Genomic DNA, 21,430 nt, shown 5'->3' with positions numbered 1-21,430 from the left:
GGGTTGATATGGTTGAGGTTTGGTTGTATAGGGTATAAACGGAGTGTTCGCGAAAAATTAAAGGAGAAAAATATTCGATGGTGATTGCTTAATTTTTATTTCTAATTCTTGCGTTATAACGTTAAAATTGTTAAAACTACTCATACTGCAGAACGTAGCGTCCATTCAGAAAGTTTCAATATTCGACTCGGATCGGATATATTTCAATTGTTTTATATACAATGCACTTAAAACGGCGATTTTTTGTCTGTTAGGTGTCTCTCCCACGTGGAATTATGCAGAAACATCGAGAGCAGAGACACCTGGCGGCAAACTAATTGTCGTTTAAATTGAAAACAAATAAGAAATATTATGAAATATAAACTATATACGAATGAGTCGAAAAAACGATGATTATAGGTTGTAATATCTGAATGATTTGTTAAGAATTAAATTGATTTTTTTACGATCTGAGTCGAATATTGTAAGTTTCTGAATTTGTGTGGACGCTACGTTCTCCGGTATGAGTGCTTTTAACAATTTTCTGAGCTTATAGACACAACAGATAGAAGTTATGTTAGTAGCAAGCACCATCGAATGTTTTTCGAAGTAAGCCTATACCCCCTTTCATTTTTCTCGAACACTTCCTTAAGTTGAAGTCCAATGCCAAAGGTTTACAGTTTAAATGCAGGTTAATTAGGATCATCAAAACATGAAAACTTATTTCGGTTCAGATCAAATATATCATTCTTATGCAAATTACTCGTATTCATAGAGTGTATTGACTCCCATATACAGGATGCCCTATACAGTGATAACCAGAAAACAATGGAATAGGAAGAAGATATTACAGCAATACTTAAGCGTATTTGATGGTGTTACAAAGCAAATAGTTTTACCAGACACTTATCAAATTACTTATATTGTGAAATGAGTCTGTTTACACCGCACAATTGCTGTGTTGCATGGTCATTGAACTTTTTAAAGTTAAAACCTGATTCTCAAAGTCGTCTTACTATTCTAGAGTTTTCTGGTTATCACTGTAGCTACGTTGAAGCATACCTTATGTTTAGAAGAGCAGACGTTCAGATTTAAAATCTGGATTTCATAATTATTTTTAAGTTCATATTCATGTTAAGTATAGGTTTAGGTTCATCGTCAGGCACAGGTTCAGGATTACATTAAGGTTTTGGTTAAGAATAAGGTGTTCAGCTAAGGTTCATGTTACACTTTATATAGTTTGAAGTTTTTGTCCAGGTTTAGGTTTCATCTATATATGCAAAATTGTCATCCCTGTTTCTATATCCGATCATGACTCATGAACCCCTTGACCGATTTGCCTCAAATTTTAATTGGGGAACTAGGGAGAACCACGGAAATATTTTAGCTATATTTTTAGCTTAGTTTTGAGAGTCTATTAGTTGGGTGGGTCGACTTTAATAGTAATTTCCCTGTAAAATCGACCAAGTGCGGGTAAACTGCGGGAGTAACTATAAAGTAACCTGGTGAGACAAATTTGAATTCTTTGAAAACACCTGAACACTTGTTCTGGCGCCCAGTGTAAGATCTGCGGATAGTTATTAACTATGATGTGTTCAGGGTATTTATACTGGAGATTTTCTCCAGTTCGTCCTACCCAGAAATTCTATCTTCAATCTACTAATCCTACAAATACATCGAATCTACCATTACTCTTCAAAATGTTTTATAATATCTGAGAATTTATTGTAAAAACATTTCAAGGGCCTATTTTATATCTTGAATTTGAGTATGATTTTATGATTGAAAGAATGATGGAAAATTATTTTAAAGACTGTAAATAAATTTTAAAAATGCTTAAAAGTCTATCCGATACTTAAACTATGTTTAAATACTCTATCCCTGATCTAAAGCTCCTCCTCTAGACCAAATACATGAACTAATCTAGATTACGATCCTTGTGAACAATGTTAGAAAGTTATTACTTAAAGGGAGTGTTCGCGAAAAATGAAAGGGGGTATAGGCTTAATGCGATAAAAAAGCGCTTTTGAACGCTACTAATCTTACTTCTATCTGTTGCGTCTATAAGGAGAAAATTGCTAAAGACGTCTCATACCGAAGAGCGTAGCGCCCGTACAAATTGAGGAAATTTGAACATACGACTTAGACCGTAAAAAAATCAAATTAATATCAAACAAATCATTCAGATATTACAACCTATAGTCATCGATTATCTCTCGCCACATTTGTATAAATTTGATATTTCATACTAGTTTTGATTTTGTTTTTTAAAATAATATTTAGCTTACAACTTGTTTTCGAACATTCCTTGAAAATATGAAAATGTCGTCTTCATTACCAAAAATCCTCGAAACAGGAATAAATGTTTTTATTAGTTACTCTCAGATCATAACAATTAAAACATATTATGAAAAATCAACTATATATAAATGTGGCGAAAGATAATCGATGACTATAGGTTGTAATATCTGAATGATTTGTTTAAAATTAAATTGATTTTTTTACGGTCTAAGTCGTATGTTGCAATTTTCTCAATTTGTATGGACGCCATGTTATTCGGTATGAGACGTCTTTAACAATTTTCTCCTTCTGGACGCAACAGATAGAAGTAAGATTAGTAGCGATCAAAAGCGCTTTTGTATCGCATTAATCCTATACCCCCTTTAATTTTTCGCGAACACTCCCTTTAAAAAAGAATATTTGAAGACATATGAAAATTTCAACTCAACTATGAAAAGCTCATTTTTAGTTTTCGTACCCGAGACTGCGGTGCATTCTAAACGGACTATAGGCTACAAACCTCCAGACAAATCAACATTGTAAGTGAAGTGAAGTGAAGAAAAATTATTATTTAAGGCTAGTAATTTTATTATTGTATGTACTTAACATAACCATGAACTGATTTATAGTATTCTTAGTTCACGGTATAAACTACCTACCTGAGATATATATGTAAGATATCAATCAGTGCAAATTTAGGTGAGCCGACGAGAAAGAGTTTATGCTCACTTTTATGTTTATAGCAAACTTACCTGGCCACCTATAGGTATACTTGAGCACACCTGGGCAACGCTGGGTTCCCAAGCTAGTCCATTATATTATTCACAAAATCTTTTTCTTTCATTTTCAGATTTAGATAAAGCTTGAGGGTAAAATTTCCAGATTATATTTTAATATCCCCCCCGTGTATTCTATGCTCCGGGTCTACATATTTACTCAAGCTATTTTCTCAGGCAGGATCTAGATCTAAACAAAACCCTTTGAAGTCTCGAGTCAAAACATTCTGTATTCTATCTCTTAATCCCGTTCTTATCCTTATTTTCTTATCTCTCTCTACCCCATCTGTATATGACAATACAACAATTCTAAACAACAAAGATTTTTAAGATTTAAGAACTACAGAAGTAAACACAGTAGAACTGACAATAGAAAATGACGACAAAATTTTAATTTTCTAATTCTTATATGTTTGCAACCTTTGTCAGATACCCTTGATATTTCAAACCATAAATATGAAAATCTTGAGACCGAAACCCAAAGGAAAGGAAAACTAAAGATCATAAAACCCGAAGAGAACAAGAGATCATGAAAGCCAATGATAAAAAACCAGAAGATCAAGAAACCCGAGGATTAGGAGAAGACCAAAATATCATAAAAACCAAAGATCATGAAACCCAAAGTGCTTGAAACCAAGAGAAGACGAAACCCGAAGATAAGAAAACCAAAAGATCATGAAACAAAAAAAATCACGAAACAAGAAGATAAGAAAAACTAAAATATCATGAAATAAAAAGATCATGAGACTCGAAGATCTTGCAACCAAAAGATCATAAACCCCAACGATAAGAAAACCAAAAGATCACAAAACCAAAAACTCTTGAAACCGTAGATCATAAAACCGAAGATAGGTGGAAAAACAGGTGATGATAAAACCAGAGGCTGTTAAAACCAAAAGATTATGAAACCAGAAGATTAAAGAAACTAAAGATCATGAATCCCCAAAAAATTATGAGCCCGAAAAATCACGAAACCTGAAGAAAGATCATAAACCAAAAGATCTTGAGAAAATCATTAAACATGAAGATGAAAATCCAAAAGATCACGAAACAAAAAATGTTGAGACCAGAAGATCTAAAAACTTAAAGATCATGAAATTCGAAAATCCGAAAGGAAGAAAACCAAAAGATCACGTTAAAATAATTTCAAATATCTCGAAAACACCGGAAGATGAAAGAATATCTTGTTTAATATTCTGTTCCTGTTCTGTTTGCGAGACATGGAACTTTGATGAGGGGAGACGGGAGATACTCAGAAAGAGTTATAAAAGATAAGATAAAAAGTAAACTGGATTTTAACAGAGGAATAAAAACAAACATAATAATGCCTAGGCAGAATTTTATTCATAACACTATTGGAGAAAAGAAATAGTTGTAGAGGATCTATTAACTCCTTGAATCCGAACTAGGAATCCTGGAAGAAAAAGGAGAAAATACGGAAAATCCAGTAGTTGTCTAACCTGCATCGGATCAACATGTTCTCCTTCATAGCAGTTTGTTACCTACAAATATATTGCTAATAAATGTTAGATCTGTCTTAACTAATCTACTTCTGTATGGTAGAGAATTAATGCAAAGGTAGAATGGGAAAACTAAAATTTAGAAAATGTATAGAATTTACAGAAAACGTAAAAAGGGCATGGAAAATGGTGGAAAAGGGATAAGAAAAGGTAGTTAGGGAATAAAATAATGTAGTAAGCGGGGAAGGTAAATGTGCAAATTATAGAGGAGGAATGGAGGTATAATGAAGGTGTATTAGAGGTGGAATACTAATTAGATTTCTCTAAAGAACCATGAGAAAAGTAGATTAAGAAAAACCGAAGAAAAGTAACTTCAAAGGAACCAGGAGAAAAGTAGTTTCATAGGAACCAGGAGAAAAGTAGATTCAGAGGAACCAGGAGAAAAGTAGATTCAGAGGAACCAGGGGAAGAGAAGATGTAGTGGAATAAAGAGAGAAGAGGGTAAGAAAAATCAGAGCAAACTTTAAAGGTTATAAGGAAAACTTTACAGGTACTTGTATTACTCTGTTATGAAGCTTGCGACTTGCTCATGATATCTTTCTAGTCCTAGAATATTTTCATATTTTATCCATGGATAATATTTTGAATCTTATTATGAGTTGAAAGCCTATATATTAAACTTTTACATACAATACAGCCCTCCATAGAATATATTAGTTCTCAATACACTAGAAATCTGAATAATTTGTCGGAGTTAGGCTTTCAAGATTTAGAATGATAAAGTGAAGATTACAAACTAGAGAGTAAGTATCGTCGAGTCAGGACAAGCATTGCATTTAGTCAGTTTAGGTGACCCAAGAGTTTAGTCTTTAGAATGTGTGTTTAATTTTAATTGCAAGTTCCTTCTTTAAACTTGCTTTCAATTTTAAGGTGATAAAAGTGTTATATACAGTGTGTCCCAAAAAACATGGGAATTCAGTGACGAATTGGATATCGTCTTTGTTATGAATTAGCATTGTAATACCTAATTTCAAAAGCCATAATATTATGTCTGCTAGAGTTTATTTTATGAAAAGGGTAAAAGACTATAACATGTGTCTATAATGTCTCCGCAAGATGAACAGTGAAGACGGACAAGTTTACTCTGTTTGTATACTGCAATTTTTTTGTTTTACTAAGTACAATCGTATTCAGTCAAAACATAAACAAACAAAATGTGAACATAGCAGACGAAACTCTTACAGATTACAGCTTTCTCAGTAGGTATAACTATACTAAAATAAAAAAAAATTATTTGAAAAGACGATATCGAATTCGTCACTGAATTCCCATGCTTGTTGGGACACTCTGTACTCTGTAGTATATACTGAAGGGGGGTCAATTTTAATATTTCCAACTGGAATCGAATGTATATTTTCAATCTGTACAGCTTGTAGAAAACAAGTATTTCTGTGAAACTACAAGCATTTCTTTGCAAGTCACAAACACCGGTTTCCGCATTGTAGTTTTGATTTACAAAAAATGTTATATTTACGAGTTCATCCATATTCCGAGTGATCATAGTGGAGTTGTAAAAATAGCCCCAGATACACATACATACAGACTTTTAAAAGAAAATTAGGAAGTTCAATATTGATTTTGCAAATTATACTGCGATCACTTTGCAATTATCATACAGTAATGTAAAACCAATGAAAAACTACGTGATTTGTTCAAATAATTGGTGGATAAGGTTTAAGGAGATAAGTTGGATAGTTAGGGAAACTCTGACTATTTCTTTTATCTGGAAAAGTTAGTTTTTATCTTCTCTGCTACTATAGGACACATTTACTCCAGGGAGAGAAGATTCTTAATTGTTAAAATATATAATTTTTTCAAAAATATTTTCACATTTGCCACGATATGCATATATATTTTGTCCGTTAGAAAAGCTTCATTTAAATGCCATCAAAGCTACGCATTGAGGATGGGATTTCAGAGACGACTTCACAGTTTTATTTCGACTAATCTCTCTTTAATTGATGATAACCCTAGCTTCAAACTATTTTCTTTATCAAATTTGTTAGTAAACCCACAAAGAATGAGACTGTATATACATGTTAATACGACTCAAAACTTTTCAAATATGAAAACCCCAAGTATAGATATAAGTATTTCAATGATTTAATGATTTGAAAAAGAAAGTTTATATTTGAAGCGAATTATAAAAATATAAGGAAACAGGCAGTATAAATTTCGTACAATCGTTATTAAAATCTCATATTTTTTGTAGTAACCTTGTACCACAGGATAGATATTTTAAAAATTATTTTCTTTACAACAAAATTTCAAAAATCTCGTCAAAAAGGAGAAAAAAGCGACTCATTTTTAGATATATTGGATATTTCAAAAATATCTCGAATATCTTAAGTTGGAATTTTCAAACGGGGGAACAGTAAAAAGGAGTTTGTTTTGTTGATATTCTACATCATATAAAAATGCATAGGCGTCTAGAAACTTGGGGCTTAGGTATTCCAACCATCGTGCATCAATGAATTGTATTTGTGTAGAAGAGTGTATACAATATTCTGCAGATATATCCTTACAGAATAAAATTACAATAATATTTAATGTTGATAAACATTGGAAATCTGTATACTTACTCAGCATTTACTCTGGCGAGTGGAGGAAGGCAGGCGGTCATAAGCCACGAATTTCCCCCTTCCATGCCACATATTAGCTTTTTTGTCCTCCGGCAGACATACGCCTCTTTCAAAAATCCAGCCGCATTACGCGAAAGCTGATACCTTTAAGAAATTTTAGAATGTTATTGAAGATCAATGAATTGTGTATCCAGATGCTTTACATTTTATAAAGAAGATTTTGCATCGTTCTACGCATTGTGGGCACCGAGGCAAGTTGTTTGGGGGTAGTCTGAAGAATAAGAAAGATGAGAAAAATCACAATATTAACTGTCATTACCTGACCCATGCGTTACAGATTTCCACACAAATAATCTATTTTGCAATTATCTCCTTAAATAGTGCAAATTTTTGGTCATAGATGGCTTTCAAAGATAATTCATTTGAAAGATTGAATCTATTTTTGGGTAAAAATAAGTTCAGCAGTTTACATTATTTATACAAGCTTTAATTACTCAATCTTAATCTCGCATTCATAACTTACTCAATCTTAATATATTATAATCAGTCATTCTTTATACTTACTCAACCTTAATCATACATTCTGTACTTTCTCAATCTTAATCTCGTTTTCTTTACTCAATCTTAATATATTAATCATTCATTCTTTACTTACTCAACCTTAATCATACATTCTTTACTATCTCAATCTTAATCTCGTTTTCTTTAGTTACTTAATCTTAATTTCTTTCCTTACTAAATCTGAATCTCACATTCATTACTTACTCAACCTTAATCTCGCATTCATTACTTACTCAACCTTAATCTCGCATTCATTACTTACTCAGCCTTAATCTCGCATTCATTACTTACTCAACCTTAATCTCGCATTCGTTACTTCTTCTGTATTAATCTCGTTTTCTTTATTTACTCAATCTTAATCATACAAGCTTTACTTACTCCATCTTAATCTGGTTTTCCTTAATTACTTAATCTTAACTTCTTTATTTACTTGATCTTAATCTCGTTTTCTTCACTTACTAAATCTTAATCACACATTCATTATCATAAATTCTTCATCAAACATTCATTTATTAATTGAAAAACTCTATGATTATTTTACAACATATGCGCGCATAGGCGTTAATAAGGGGGGTTATTTCATAAATTTAATTAAAGTGTTTCGCTTATCCTGAAAGTACTAAAACTGTAAAGATCAGTGATCTAGGTTGGAAAATGTTCATTATTTTAATGAAACAAATCAGGGTTGAAATGAAAAAGAATCAAGAAATAAATATCATATTTTAGTTTGCTGACGTAGTTAAATAATATTAATAAACAATCATGCAGGGTTCTCAACAAATAAAACGAGACTTCAAAGAAGAGTTAAAATATTTCTCACATTAATGATTTCCTGCATTAGAAAAATTCTTGTTTCACAATTAATTTTATTCATAACTCCCAGAAAACCTAAAATTTCATCTGGATTGCAATTTTATTTAATATTTTTATTTAATCTCGGCCTAATTAATAAGTCCTAATCCTTTTAAAATAAATACCAAAATATATCAAAATTCATGTTTTTGATAAAAACGACTTTAAGAATTATGTTCCTTTAATAAATATAAAATAACTTTGACTGTCCCTCTAATAAATTTAAATATCAAAGTTAAAATTGTATAAACAATGTTTCCATTTAAAAATAAAATTCACAATATTTAACAGTTTTATCACATTTAAAAATAAATAAGAACTTTAAAACAATGTACAAAGAGAAATCACATTTATTTAATCCACCAGAAAATTCATGTTACAATAATACGTTGAGGATATCAAAACTACGATATTTTTGGTTTCGGTAACTTAAAAGAACGAAACAATAACGCTTTTAATTCTTATAAAAAAAAACTACACAACTACATTGTAAATTACTTTTACACGTAATTTACAAATATTTTTAAACAGTAACGAGTTTACAAGCACTGACAGAAAAACGAAATAAGACGAAATAATATTTGTTAACCAAATCTAACCTTAACTAATAAAAGCATGGAAGTTATAAACGTAATTTGTTCATAAGTTCCGATTCAATGTGCAGCTGAAGTACAAGCATATTATTATAAAATCCCAAAACACAATTATAAAAATAAAATATACAATTGTAAAAGCAACAATTAATAATCTAAAATCACACAAATTAAATAAATTTAATGTAAAGGCGAAATCTATAAATCAGATCAGATCGTAAACTTTAATGCGCGTTTTGATCATGATTTCTCAAGCGCGTTCTTGATCTCCTTGAGTAACATGTTTCCGATGACAATGTTCTCTGTGTTGATGACAAGATTGGTAGAGGAGGAGATGGAGATGAGAACCACCAGTTTCTGAGCCAGGGTACTTCCAGCAAACTGCAGAATATCACCACTACTAGAAGGCACCTAAAATACAAGAAAATATTGATTAGATATTCTAGAAAAATGTATCTGAATAATGGATTTAAAGAAACTGCACGCGTAGTTTCAAGTGGCCCCGCATTGCAAAAATGACAAATCCCGATGCCAAACAGTTTTATCTGATCAAGTATAAATTAAATAATAATGATTATAATTTTGAAAAATTATTGTTTTTAATTGTGGTTTCTTGACCGAAGTGAATGAAAACATATAGAAATCATCAGAAAGAAACGTTTTTAAGCCTAGAAAACGACAATATCTTCCACATTATTTATCAGATAAACGTTGTCATCTTTGCATGAAGGGCCACTTGAAATTACGCCGCTTACAATTAGCGTATAAGCGTACTAACCAAAAACCAGTTTTCAAATACTTTCCAAGTTTGCCCTCTTTTGATAAATGAGTGATTTAAAACTATTTTTGTATAATTTATAATGCAAAATCACGCCAACTACTAATAAGTTTAGTCTCACGGTTAGTCCAGTATTTCGAAACCAATACCAGATTCAGTTTTTAATCAAAGTACAAAAGTGTCGTTTAACCTGTATAACGTTTGCTGCCTTATATATCCTAGAACAGATAGATTGTGTATCACAGGCGTGGCTGGGGAGCTCCACCTTTCCTTTCATCTCACACATTCCTCGTAGCTTCATCTGCTTATCCTTCCACTCCGTCTCAGCTAACCTATACAATATATTCATCATAACACATTCCTTGTAGCTTCATCTGCTCAACCTTCCTCTCAGTCTCAGCTAACCTAGACAATATATTCATTATAACACATTCCTCGTAGCTTCATCTGCTCAACCTTCCACTCAGTCTCAGCTAACCTAGACAATATATTCATTACAACACATTCCTCGTTGCTTCATCTACTCAACCTTCCACTCAGTCTCAGCTATATTCATTAATATTCATAATGTAGTACAGTGTAAGAATTGAATACTTTATCTTGAAAATCGACGATATCTTCCACATTATTGATCAGATTCAGGTCTAAAGGGTACCGTTCAAAACAAATCTTGAATCATTTCTTAAAATTAAATTTTCATTTTATCCGATGCGGATCCGGATCGTGAAAAAAAAGAATGGTTTGCTTTAATATTTGCTTGGCACTTAGATCTAGAAACATGTTGTTGAAATGTTATGATGCCAAAGGACCCTAAGCACTGCAAAGAGGATATAAAAACACTTTTTCTCTATATTTTATGTGTAGTGTGGCGCAGTATACCTGAGAGGCCGAAGCATCTCCCCAGTAGGAGGCTGAAGGTTGACAGCATGAGGTCGGTTCCCAATCACAATATCAAAATTTCCAGATTGTGTCGAATCCCTAGAACATGGTTTATTACACCAAAAGACCAAAAGTTCAAATTATCATAAACTTGCCAACTTGACCTTAGGTAGCTCTTACCATCCCATATGACTTTTTGTAGCTTGTATATAAAGATTTGAAAGAGTTTAAAGTGTTTCTATGTTTGAGGTTATATGGGATTTCGAGCCCAAAATGATTATTTTAGGTTAAACTACAAAATCTATTAAAAACGAGGATAGAACAAAAATATTAAGAATCAGGCTACAAAGTTTAACTATAGTAAATTTAACCATAAACCAAGGTCATTTGCACTTGTTTCAGTTTCATATGGCCCCTAATGCATCGGGTAATACGCCGGATTAACCTATGATCATGGAAAGGGCATTTGTTATAGCCCAGGAGTAACTAACTAAAACGAACCATCTTGTCCTCTCTGCATAAGCTTCGCCGTTATCAATAAAAACCTAATTAGTTAATCTACCTAAAATCGATTCCCAGTGTTGTGTTCAGACTCTGACCAGGAGTCAGGTTTAAAACTCCAGGGAACTCATGTAAACTGAGACCCGGAGCTAGACGCTTGGAACCAATCTTAATCTCTCCTGAATCTTCGGAACCATGGTTTATAAAGTTAAACTCTATCGCCATCATATCCGCTGCATAGATGTGAGGGTGTCGAGTATAACGGTAGTTCACCTTAACATTAAACCAATACAGGCAAAAGCAAGAAATATATGTTCCATAAGTTAGGTGTACTGCAAGGAAAGTAAACAACCGCTCTGCTGCCCAGGCTAAGTATGTTTACATTCCTCCATGAAACTGCAGTACACATAATTTTATGGCAATTCCTAATGCTCTTAAATACTTTGAGTAAAGATGTGTCTAAAATACATACTGAAGTAAAAACACAAAAATGTTGAAGTTATCAGACTAATAAGACGGTAAATAAGAAAAATTGGAGTTTATTTGTTAGCTATCTATAACTGAAAAAAATCGAATTTGTTAGAAGAACAAAATTCTTATTAGTTAAGCAAAAACTAGATAAATTGTATCAAATTTAATAGAAACTTTACGGCAGAACTTTTGAAAACTCACCCAACCACGTAATATAAGCCTAGTGGCAGGGCTATTTTTTAAAACCAAAATCTTAATAAATATTAATTATACCTGAAACCCTCCTGTAACGAGTTTGTTCAATAGCAATTGGAGCAGTAATTTTGAAAACTCACCCAACCCCGTAATACAGTGATAACCAGAAAACTCTGGAATAGGAAGTCGAAGCTTAAACCTTTATTACTTTAAGTAGCACAATGCGCATGAGACATAGCAGTTGTGCCGTTTAAGCAGACCCATTTAACTTACCAGGAAAGCTATTTGATTTATAACAACATCAAATGCACTTAAGTATTGCTTTAATGTCGTCTTTCTATTATACGGTTTTCTGGTTATCACTGTATCTCAAAGTCTAGTGGAAAGGACATTTTAAAAAAAATCTTCTGAATTTACATACCTGAACCCCTCCTGTAGAGAGTTTGTTCAAGAGTTCTACTGAACTAGTAGACACAAACATGGGTTTAGCGTCTAGTACATCCTTCTCCGGAGCCAAGGGGGTAGCTGACCCGGTCACAGGGGTCAGAGCGGGTATACTCATCTCCATAGGGGCATCCAGGTCCAGCAGCAGGTCCAGGTTGGATCTAGGGGGGTCAGGTTTAGCAACAGCAGGTTCAGAAGGTTTTGTTCCGTTGAGTTTAGAGGGTTTAGGTTTAACCTCTTCTTCTTCATCACTGGAGTCGGAGTCACTTGTCTCCGCTGGTTTCTGAATCCGGACTGGAGCCGGGGTTGGTTTGGGGACAGGAACCATCTTCTTTGGAACCGGTTTCTTCGCTTTAGGTTTAATCTCAGTGTCGGAGTCAGAGCTAGAGCTAGAGCTAGAAGACTCAGAGTCGGATGTTCCAGAGCTACCGGAGACAATCTTCTTTCCATTCTGTTTATGGGAGGAGTCAGAATCATAGAATTTTCCTCCTTTCTGCAATATCATTATAATCAAATCTAAGTCCAACCGAACTAGATTATTGAGATTGAACTACATCAACATTAGAATAATAAAATAATTTAAGGTCTATTTACAAATTTGACTGTGACGTAGAAGGACTGCTTAGAACTAAAATAATATCAAATACTAACTTTCCTCGGAATCTTTACAAACTGTTTATATTTTTTATTTACCTTAAACCAGTTTCTGAGTAGTCCTAATAAATCACAATAAAATATACGAGAATCCTTTCCCTTAACCCCCATACATCTATTGTACTTAATACGGACGGACATTATAATTCTTAAAATTTAAAGGATTTTTAAAATTAAAACTAACCTTTGGTGCCTTTTCTTCTTTCTTCCAAGGATTTTCCGTAGGTTTGACAGGTTCCACGTTTCTCAGGGTTGCGTCTGGAGCCTGCTCCGGGAACTCCGGTAGGTCCTGGTATCCTGCTGCCCGGGCATTGATAAAGTGAGATAAAGAACCTAGTTGATAAGCCTCTCTGTTCTTAAACCTAGACTCGATACTTGGCGCTGGTTTCTCTGCCAGAAATATACTCTTCGCCATTTTCTGGATATTCCCGGGCTCAGCGGGGAATAGAAATGCGCGAATGAAACGTGCTCGGTCCCTGATGTCGTAGTTCATATCGTACTTGGCCAGGTTAAGCACGTACTGGGCTAGAAGTTTTGTCTGCTTGGAGTTGGTGAGGCAGAGTTTAACTGCTAGATTTAGAACCTGGATCTTTACTTCGTCCGTCTCCGCGCAGAAGGATTTGGCGAGCTTTCTGAGCACGTCTGGAGCAACTAGAGGGATACGGCGACAATACTCTCCAACCACCCACAAAACTGCAGCACGTGCACTCGGAACCTTAATAACAATAACAATAACAATAACAATAACACCAACAATAAAAACTTGTATTTTTGGAATTCGAAGCCTTGTATCATATTACTCCGGGATACCAAAGAAGAATAAAATGGGTTGGTAATGTAAAACCAAGGACAATAGGCCTGGCGACCCTTCAAAGTCGACCCGGGCTCAAAAGTAGTTGCAGAATTTTCATAGCTCAGTAGAACAAAGGTTTTGTAGCTAAAACAGTAGAATACCACTGAATATTTAACAAATAAAACCAAAAAGTTATCGATTTAAAAAACATTGTCAATAACACTGCAGATATGTTTAAAAATCGTATAAAGAAAAAAAACAACTCCACCTCTATGGTGTCGATAAGTTTTGCCATCTGTGTAATGATATCTGTATGCTCATCCTCCTGTACAAAAATATATGTGCTATCTATATATAAATTTGGCTTGTCTGTCTGGGTGTCTGTTTGTTTGTATCCAATAAACGTCAAAACGGCTGAACCGATCGGGCCCAATTTTTTTGTGGGACCACACGTGACCCCAGGGAAGGTTTATGAATGATCAAAATTTTAAAAATTTGTGTTTAAAAGTCTTTTATTTTTGAAAAATTTTGAAAATGCGCAAAAAAATATTATTAAATCCGCAAACTTTTTTGTTTTTGTTTTATACTGTACAAAGAGAAGATGTTCAGAGGTAAAGCCACAATTAAAAGTTGAAATAGAAGATGGGCGTGAGGCGCCCTAAAAACCTAGTATTGCTATAATGCTAGATATATAATTAGTTTGTTTGTCTGTCCGTTTGTATCAAATAAACGTCAAAAAAGCCGAACCAAACGGGCCAAACCTTTTTGAGGCAGCTCATATGACCCCGGGGAAGGTTTATGCATGCTAAAATTTACACATAGTTGTTTCCAAAAAACCTTGATTTTGTAAAATTTGAAATCAAAGATAAAATATTATTAAATCCACGAACTTTTTTGTTATTGATTTAAAATGAACAAAGAGAAGATGCTCACAGATAGAGCCACAATTATAAGTTAAATATAATATCGGCGCGAAGAGACCTGAAAGCCTAGTGCTAAATATACTTCAGTATAATGTACAATTTCACATATTTCAAACCTTGCACTGAATTGTACACTCTACACTACAGTGTACACTGGACAGAGTACATAAAGTAACAAGATACCAACGCTCTTGAAATGCGAGTTCGTGAAAAAATGATATCTCACAAAAATTTATACTTATATAATTTTTCATAAAAATCGTAGGTTTAAACAAGTCATCTTCAGCAAATAAGCAACAAATCTGAAAACGACGATATCCCAAAGGAGCCTGAAAAACTTAGGTTTGCTTCTGTTATTATTTGAATTTAATAATTTTTCATTTTTAATAGATATAATTTATAATATACACATAATCCAGACTGGACAAACACCAGGCTCGAATATATTTAGAAGACGACATTCTATAAGTCCAGTGAAGCCAAGGGATACATATTTGTAAATTAAGATACATTAATACCCCTTGCAATACAAATTTGTGTCATTTTATAACGTAAATGTTTACAAAATTCTGTTTTGTTCACTTTTACCATCAGTATAGTTGTACTATGTACATTTAACATGCAATTCGTTTCTTGTTATTCTTTGTGACTATTAAAGATAATAGGCTTTTAGGGCGCTTCGCGCCCATCTTCTATTTTAATTGTGAACATGTTCTCTTTGTGTACATTGTAAACAAAACAAAAAAAGTTTGCGGATTTAAACAAAAAATTTCGTGGATTTTCAAAATTTTAAAACATTTAATGAAAATCGAATTTTGATGGAGGCAATTTTTTTTAATTTTGTTCAATCATAAACCTTCCCTAGGGCCATGTGAGGTCCCACACAAAAGTTGGGTCCAATCGGTTCAACCGTAATGACAGTTATTGGATACAAACAGTAAGATAAAATTATTGTTTTTTATTTATTAGAATCAATAAAATCTATAATTTATGTAATGTTTCCATGATGATTGGCATTGAAATCTAAGGGAGTTAAGAATTTAAATTGTTATAATTTATAAACTATAACTAAATTTTGTTCTAAAATATTTGTTATTTATTTATATTCTCTAAATCAAATTTTTTTTTTTTTTAAACTGGCTCTTAATAAAAATGGTTTCCCCACCTCGCATAGTTTAACTGTAATGCTTATCCCACCTCGCAGGAATAATAAAGAAAATCAATGTTTAAATGTCGTCGTCATATATTTCTGATATTCTCTCGGCCTAGTGTTTGTTCTGTCTGGATGAAGTGTATAATAAATACGTCCGTATCATGTGACCAGATCTCCCACCAATGGCAGTGCAGTATCATTGTATAAACGATATAATATGATGTTATATCCCTCTTAGTCTTTTTAGCTCCCAAACTCTAGGGGTTTTGTCAATATGAAATAACTAGATTAGAATTAAACCTGTGTTTGAAGAAGTTTCTTGATTTCTAGAACACTCTCCGCTACAACAGCTTGGTCTGGTGAGGATAGGAGCTGAACCAGACCAGATAGACAGGTAGAGGTCACCTCAGGTATACTCGCCGCACACCGTCCTATCGCCTGGATAGTCGCTGCTACACTACTCTTCTCTCCACCGGCGATATAGGACTGGAACTCCCGGAGGAGCAGGGAGATGTTGTCCGCTCTCGCTAGGTTGGTCAACACTTCAAGCTTCATGATCTTGACGTGAGAAGGGTCGCATGCGCGCACAAAGAATTGACGTATGAAGGGATGAAAACTACGTGCTCCGGCTGGATCCTAAGTTATAGTTAAATTAAGAGATTAGTTACACGCAAAATAATAAAAAAAAACAAAGCTAGAAATGAAAGATTTAAAGAACATTTTATAAGAAACTTTTTAAAAAAAATATAAAAAAAAGAAGGATGGAGTTAAAAAAAAGTTTGTTTACCTTTATTGTCATAGATGCTATTGAATGTAGAACAATTGCTTGCACTTCATTGTGTGAACGCAGAAGACGAACAAGGGCTTTAGAGACAACTTGGATCTACAATACAGGAGGGGTAATAATACATTGTCGTTCATTTTCAAGAACTTAAAGGCTTTCATTGCTTAGTTATAACAATTTCATTTCACAAATATTTGCTATCATAAAAGTGGATATTTTGCTTTAAATATTATATGCTTTTTAGTCTGCTTTTCAAATATTTATGACTACAAATTTGATTTTAGAGATCTTTATTTTAGTTGTAATAGAACACATTTCGTAAAATACTTCGCCTCGAATTTCTTGTGGAATTTGTTAGCTGAAGCCATTGTTCAATCCTTTCCCCTTTAGTTAGGGGTGACTGGATACTGTTGTAATAGATTAAAAAATAATACTAAAAGTATATAGTAACTAGGACTAGGTACTGAACTGGACTGGGTTGGATCAAACAATACATCCCAATCAACAATGCTATGGTCGGCAGCTCCTGGCTCATCATGGCTCACAACTGGCTCTTCAATAAACAGTAAGGAAAAGCAAAACTATTTATCTGAATTAGTAAATGATGAAAAGGTATTTTTTACCTCTGGTTTGGGTGCCAGATGCCAGTACAACTGTGCAGTTGCCATAACTACACTGGCATTCCTACTCTGCAACAACGGTTTAGTACTCCTCAACAACAACCTAGCATTAACAACGGTTTAGTACTTCTCAACAACAACCTAGCATTAACAATGGTTTAGTACTTCTCAACAACAACCTAGCATTAACAATGGTTTAGTACTCCACAACAACAACCTAGCATTAACACATTAACAACAGTTTAGTACTTCTCAACAACAACCTGGCATTAACAATGGTTTAGTACTCCTCAACAACAACCTAGCATTAACAACGGTTTAGTACTTCTCAACAACAACCTAGCATTAACAATGGGTTAGTACTCCACAACAACAACCTAGCATTAACAACGGTTTAGTACTCCACAACAACAACCTTGCATTAACAACGAATTAGTACTCCTCAACGAAAACCTAGCATTAACAACGGTTTAGTACTCCACAACAACAACCTAGCATTAACAATGGTTTAGATCTCCACAACAACAACCTAGCATTAACATTGGTTTAGTGCTCCTCAACAACAACCTAGCATTAACAATGGTTTAGTACTCCACAACAACAACCTAGCATTAACAACGGTTTAGTACTCCTCAACAACAACCTAGCATTAACAACGGTTTAGTGCTCCTCAACAACAACCTAGCATTAACAACGGTTTAGTGCTCCTCAACAACAACCTAGCATTAACAATGGTTTAGAACTTCTCAACAACAACCTAGCATTAACAACGGTTTAGTGCTCCTCAACAACAACCTAGCATTAACAATGGTTTAGAACTTCTCAACAACAACCTAGCATTAACAACGGTCTAGTACTTCTCAACCTAACATTAATCTTGTGGACCGAATTTAATGAATTTGAGCCACCAGTTAAAATCATGAATCACTTAAAAGTTTAGGTTTCATGAGGATTTGAATTGGTGATTCAGTATTTCTAATGTCAATTTCGGTCTCTACAAAATCGAATCACGGATTTAAGCAGCAGACACGGAACGAAAGTGACGTAGAGGAAATAGATAATATCATCGTAACGACAAAGGAATAACCGATTCACCACCGGACCATTTAAACTATAAATGGTTCGGTTGTGAATCGGACATGTGCTTCATTACACAGTAATTGGAGGGTCACTTTAACTATGTTTAAGATTAAAATCATTATGTTGAAAAACCAACCTGTGATCTGGGTCCATCTTGTACACTGGTCTGATCTTGTTATCATCAATAATAATCTTCTCCTCATCCTCATCATCACTGTTCTCATAGAACTCCTTATCCTGAATACAAACTTATATACAGTGTATCCTATATTACATAGAACTCCTTATCCTAGATACAAACTTATATACAGTGTATCCTAAGTTACATAGAACTCCTTATCCTAGATACAAACTTATATACAGTGCTTATAACTCCTTATCCTGGATACAAACTTATATACAGTGTATCCTATATTACATAGAATCCTTATCCTAGAATACAAACTAATATACAGTGTATCCTATATTACATAGAACTTCTTATCCTGTATACAAACTGATATACATTACATGGATGAAATAAAGAGTTCGTATTCCATGAATAATAATGTTTATGAAGATGTGAATGAAGATGTGAAGTAACTTCCAAGTTTTTGGAAATATCTATCCATTGAATTACTTATTAGATAGAAAGACAATTATACCGTCATTCATTGAATAAGAGACCTTTATTTACTTGAATATAATGTAGGACATTCTGTACATGAAAACTTGCCATGTAACGTGTTTCCATGTAAAGTTCGTTATTAGAGAAACTTGGTCAGAATCAACCAACTCACAAATTTGATTTAAACCGAATACTCGAGTCCATGGTTGTGATGTATAACCTACCTGTTCCGAATACTCCAGTCATTAGTTGGGATCTATATCTTACCTATTCCGAATACCAGAGTCCCGGTTGGGATCTATAACCCATCTGTTGCGAATAGTCCAGTCCCTTATTAGGATCTATGTCCTACCTATTCCAAATACTCGATTCCCTGGTTAGGATATGCATCCTACCTGCTCCGAATAGTCCAGCCCCTCTGGTTGGGATCCATAACCTTCCTGCTTCTCAATACTTCAGTCCCTGATAACCTGGTTGAGATTGATGTCCTACCTGTTCCGAATAGTCCAGTCCCTAGTTGGGATCTATATTCTACCTGTTCCGAATACTCGAGTCCGTGTTTGGGATATATGTCCTACCTGTTCCGAATACTCGAGTCCCTGGTTGGGATTTATATCCTACCTGTTCCGAATACTCGAGTCCCTGGTTGGGATCTATATCCTACCTGTTCCGAATACTCAAGTCCCTGGTTGGGATCTATATCCTTCCTGTTCCGAATACTCGAGTCCCTGGTTGGGATCTATATCCTACCTGTTCCGAATACTCGAGTCCCTGGTCGGGATCTATATCCTACCTGTTCCGAATACTCGAGTCCCTGGTTGGGATCTATATCCTACCTGTTCCGAATACTCGAGTCCGTGGTTGGGCTCTATGTCCAACCTGTTCCGAATACTCAAGTCCCTGGTTGGAATCTATATCCTACCTGTTCCGAATACTCGAGTCCCTGGTTGGGATCTATAAACTGGGTTCTGGCATATCTAGTCAACATATTGAGTAGAGTAACTTGTCCCCACTCCTCTACATCAACCAGCAGGTTTACTAGTTTCCTGTAATAATAATATAATAGGAAGCACACATCAACTCCTCTACATCAACCAGCAGGTTTACTAGTTTCCTGTAATAATAATAATACAATGGGAAGCACACATCTGTTATTTCGGAAGATGACATTTTTACATTACAAATTATGTAATTAAAGAAAAACTAAGAACAGAACGAGAATAAATGGGCTTCGGGGCATGAAAAACAATGTTCAAGAAAGATTTTGATGCTCTGCAAAAAAAATGGAAGTTAAATAGCAAGTTTTCCTCTCAAGACACTTTTTACCTCATTTACATCATTTATTTCACGTTATTCCGCGAAGAAAGCACTAGCACAAATTTGCCTTTCCGAGTAAACATACTTAACATAAAAAAATGATTTCTGAATGATACTGACACCGATTTTTTTTATAAATTTTCATTTTCACAGATTTTTTACCTGTAATTTTTATGAATGAGATCAATACGGTCCGGGCAAACTTCCTCGAAGGCCATAGCTGCTGAGCCGACCACCAAGGTTGTCCTAGAAAATGAGAAAATAAAGTTTCACTGAAATTTTTTTTTTTTTCTTTCTCATCTTAAACTAGTTGGTTGGAGTGCTGAACGGTGACTTTTTAAAAAGAAAATGAAGATTCTTTTTAACTTTAACAATTTATTTTAATAAAATTTTACAATATTTTTAAATATTCATATAATATCAGATGGATATCTTGTTTGTACATCTTTCAATCATAATTCGGCTAATTTTAAAAATAAAAATAAAAGATTTTTTTGATGTCCTTGAAGTTTGCCACTTGACAAGAAAGAACTATTTTTAAAGAATCTTGCTTTTTTCTGAACCCTGCATTTAATTACTAGCTGAGGATCTTGCTTTCTATTCTCGGAACTCTATATTGAATTCTTAGNCATTGCAATAATTCTCTCCCTTGCATTCTTGCACATGTGTTAATATCTTTTTTTTTTAAATTCAACCTAACATCAAAGTTTTATGTTCTAAAACCTATGTTACAATGTACAAATTTTATAGAAGAAATAAATTTAAATTAAACATAATTTTTCCAATTGTTAAATGAAATTTCTCTTCATTACGTAAAACATAACATCCTAATCTCCAACACAATATTGTGATTGTTGAAAACAAACAACTATTTTTACCAGAACTGACCTTGGAACTGAGCAATGAACACAAAAAATAAATAAAATAAATTAAAAATTACATTATCCACAGTTTTACGAAAAGGTTATTCAATTTATGAGAAGGGCTTTCATAAAAATGTAAGGCCCCTTAGCATTTTTAAAATATTCAAAATAATACAAAATTTTAAGCACAAAATCCTTCAATAAAATGGTAAAAACTATCCCCCC

The 21,430-nt window shown here is 33.7% G+C and overlaps 1 protein-coding gene across 1 annotated transcript in view; it reads right to left on the bottom strand.

Moving 5' to 3' along the window:
* Positions 1-8,885: 8,885 nt before the first annotated feature.
* The window catches only part of LOC111705781 (AP-3 complex subunit beta-2-like), a 16,190-nt gene continuing 3,645 nt past the window's right edge, over positions 8,886-21,430 (bottom strand). The window contains 13 exon segments of the mRNA XM_023478448.1: positions 8,886-9,554; positions 10,112-10,253; positions 10,801-10,899; positions 11,363-11,574; positions 12,389-12,904; positions 13,250-13,780; positions 14,127-14,183; positions 16,235-16,570; positions 16,722-16,817; positions 17,342-17,441; positions 18,555-18,655; positions 19,948-20,071; positions 20,505-20,648. Coding sequence (XP_023334216.1) covers positions 9,384-9,554; positions 10,112-10,253; positions 10,801-10,899; positions 11,363-11,574; positions 12,389-12,904; positions 13,250-13,780; positions 14,127-14,183; positions 16,235-16,570; positions 16,722-16,817; positions 17,342-17,441; positions 18,555-18,655; positions 19,948-20,071; positions 20,505-20,648 — 2,629 coding nt within the window. The 3' untranslated portion in view covers positions 8,886-9,383.

This window comes from Eurytemora carolleeae, unplaced genomic scaffold, assembly GCF_000591075.1.
Source record: "Eurytemora carolleeae unplaced genomic scaffold, Eaff_2.0 scaffold616, whole genome shotgun sequence".
NCBI lineage: Eukaryota > Metazoa > Arthropoda > Copepoda > Calanoida > Temoridae > Eurytemora > Eurytemora carolleeae.
Note: the sequence above shows the minus strand (reverse complement) of the source record. Positions and strands in the feature narration are given on the sequence as shown.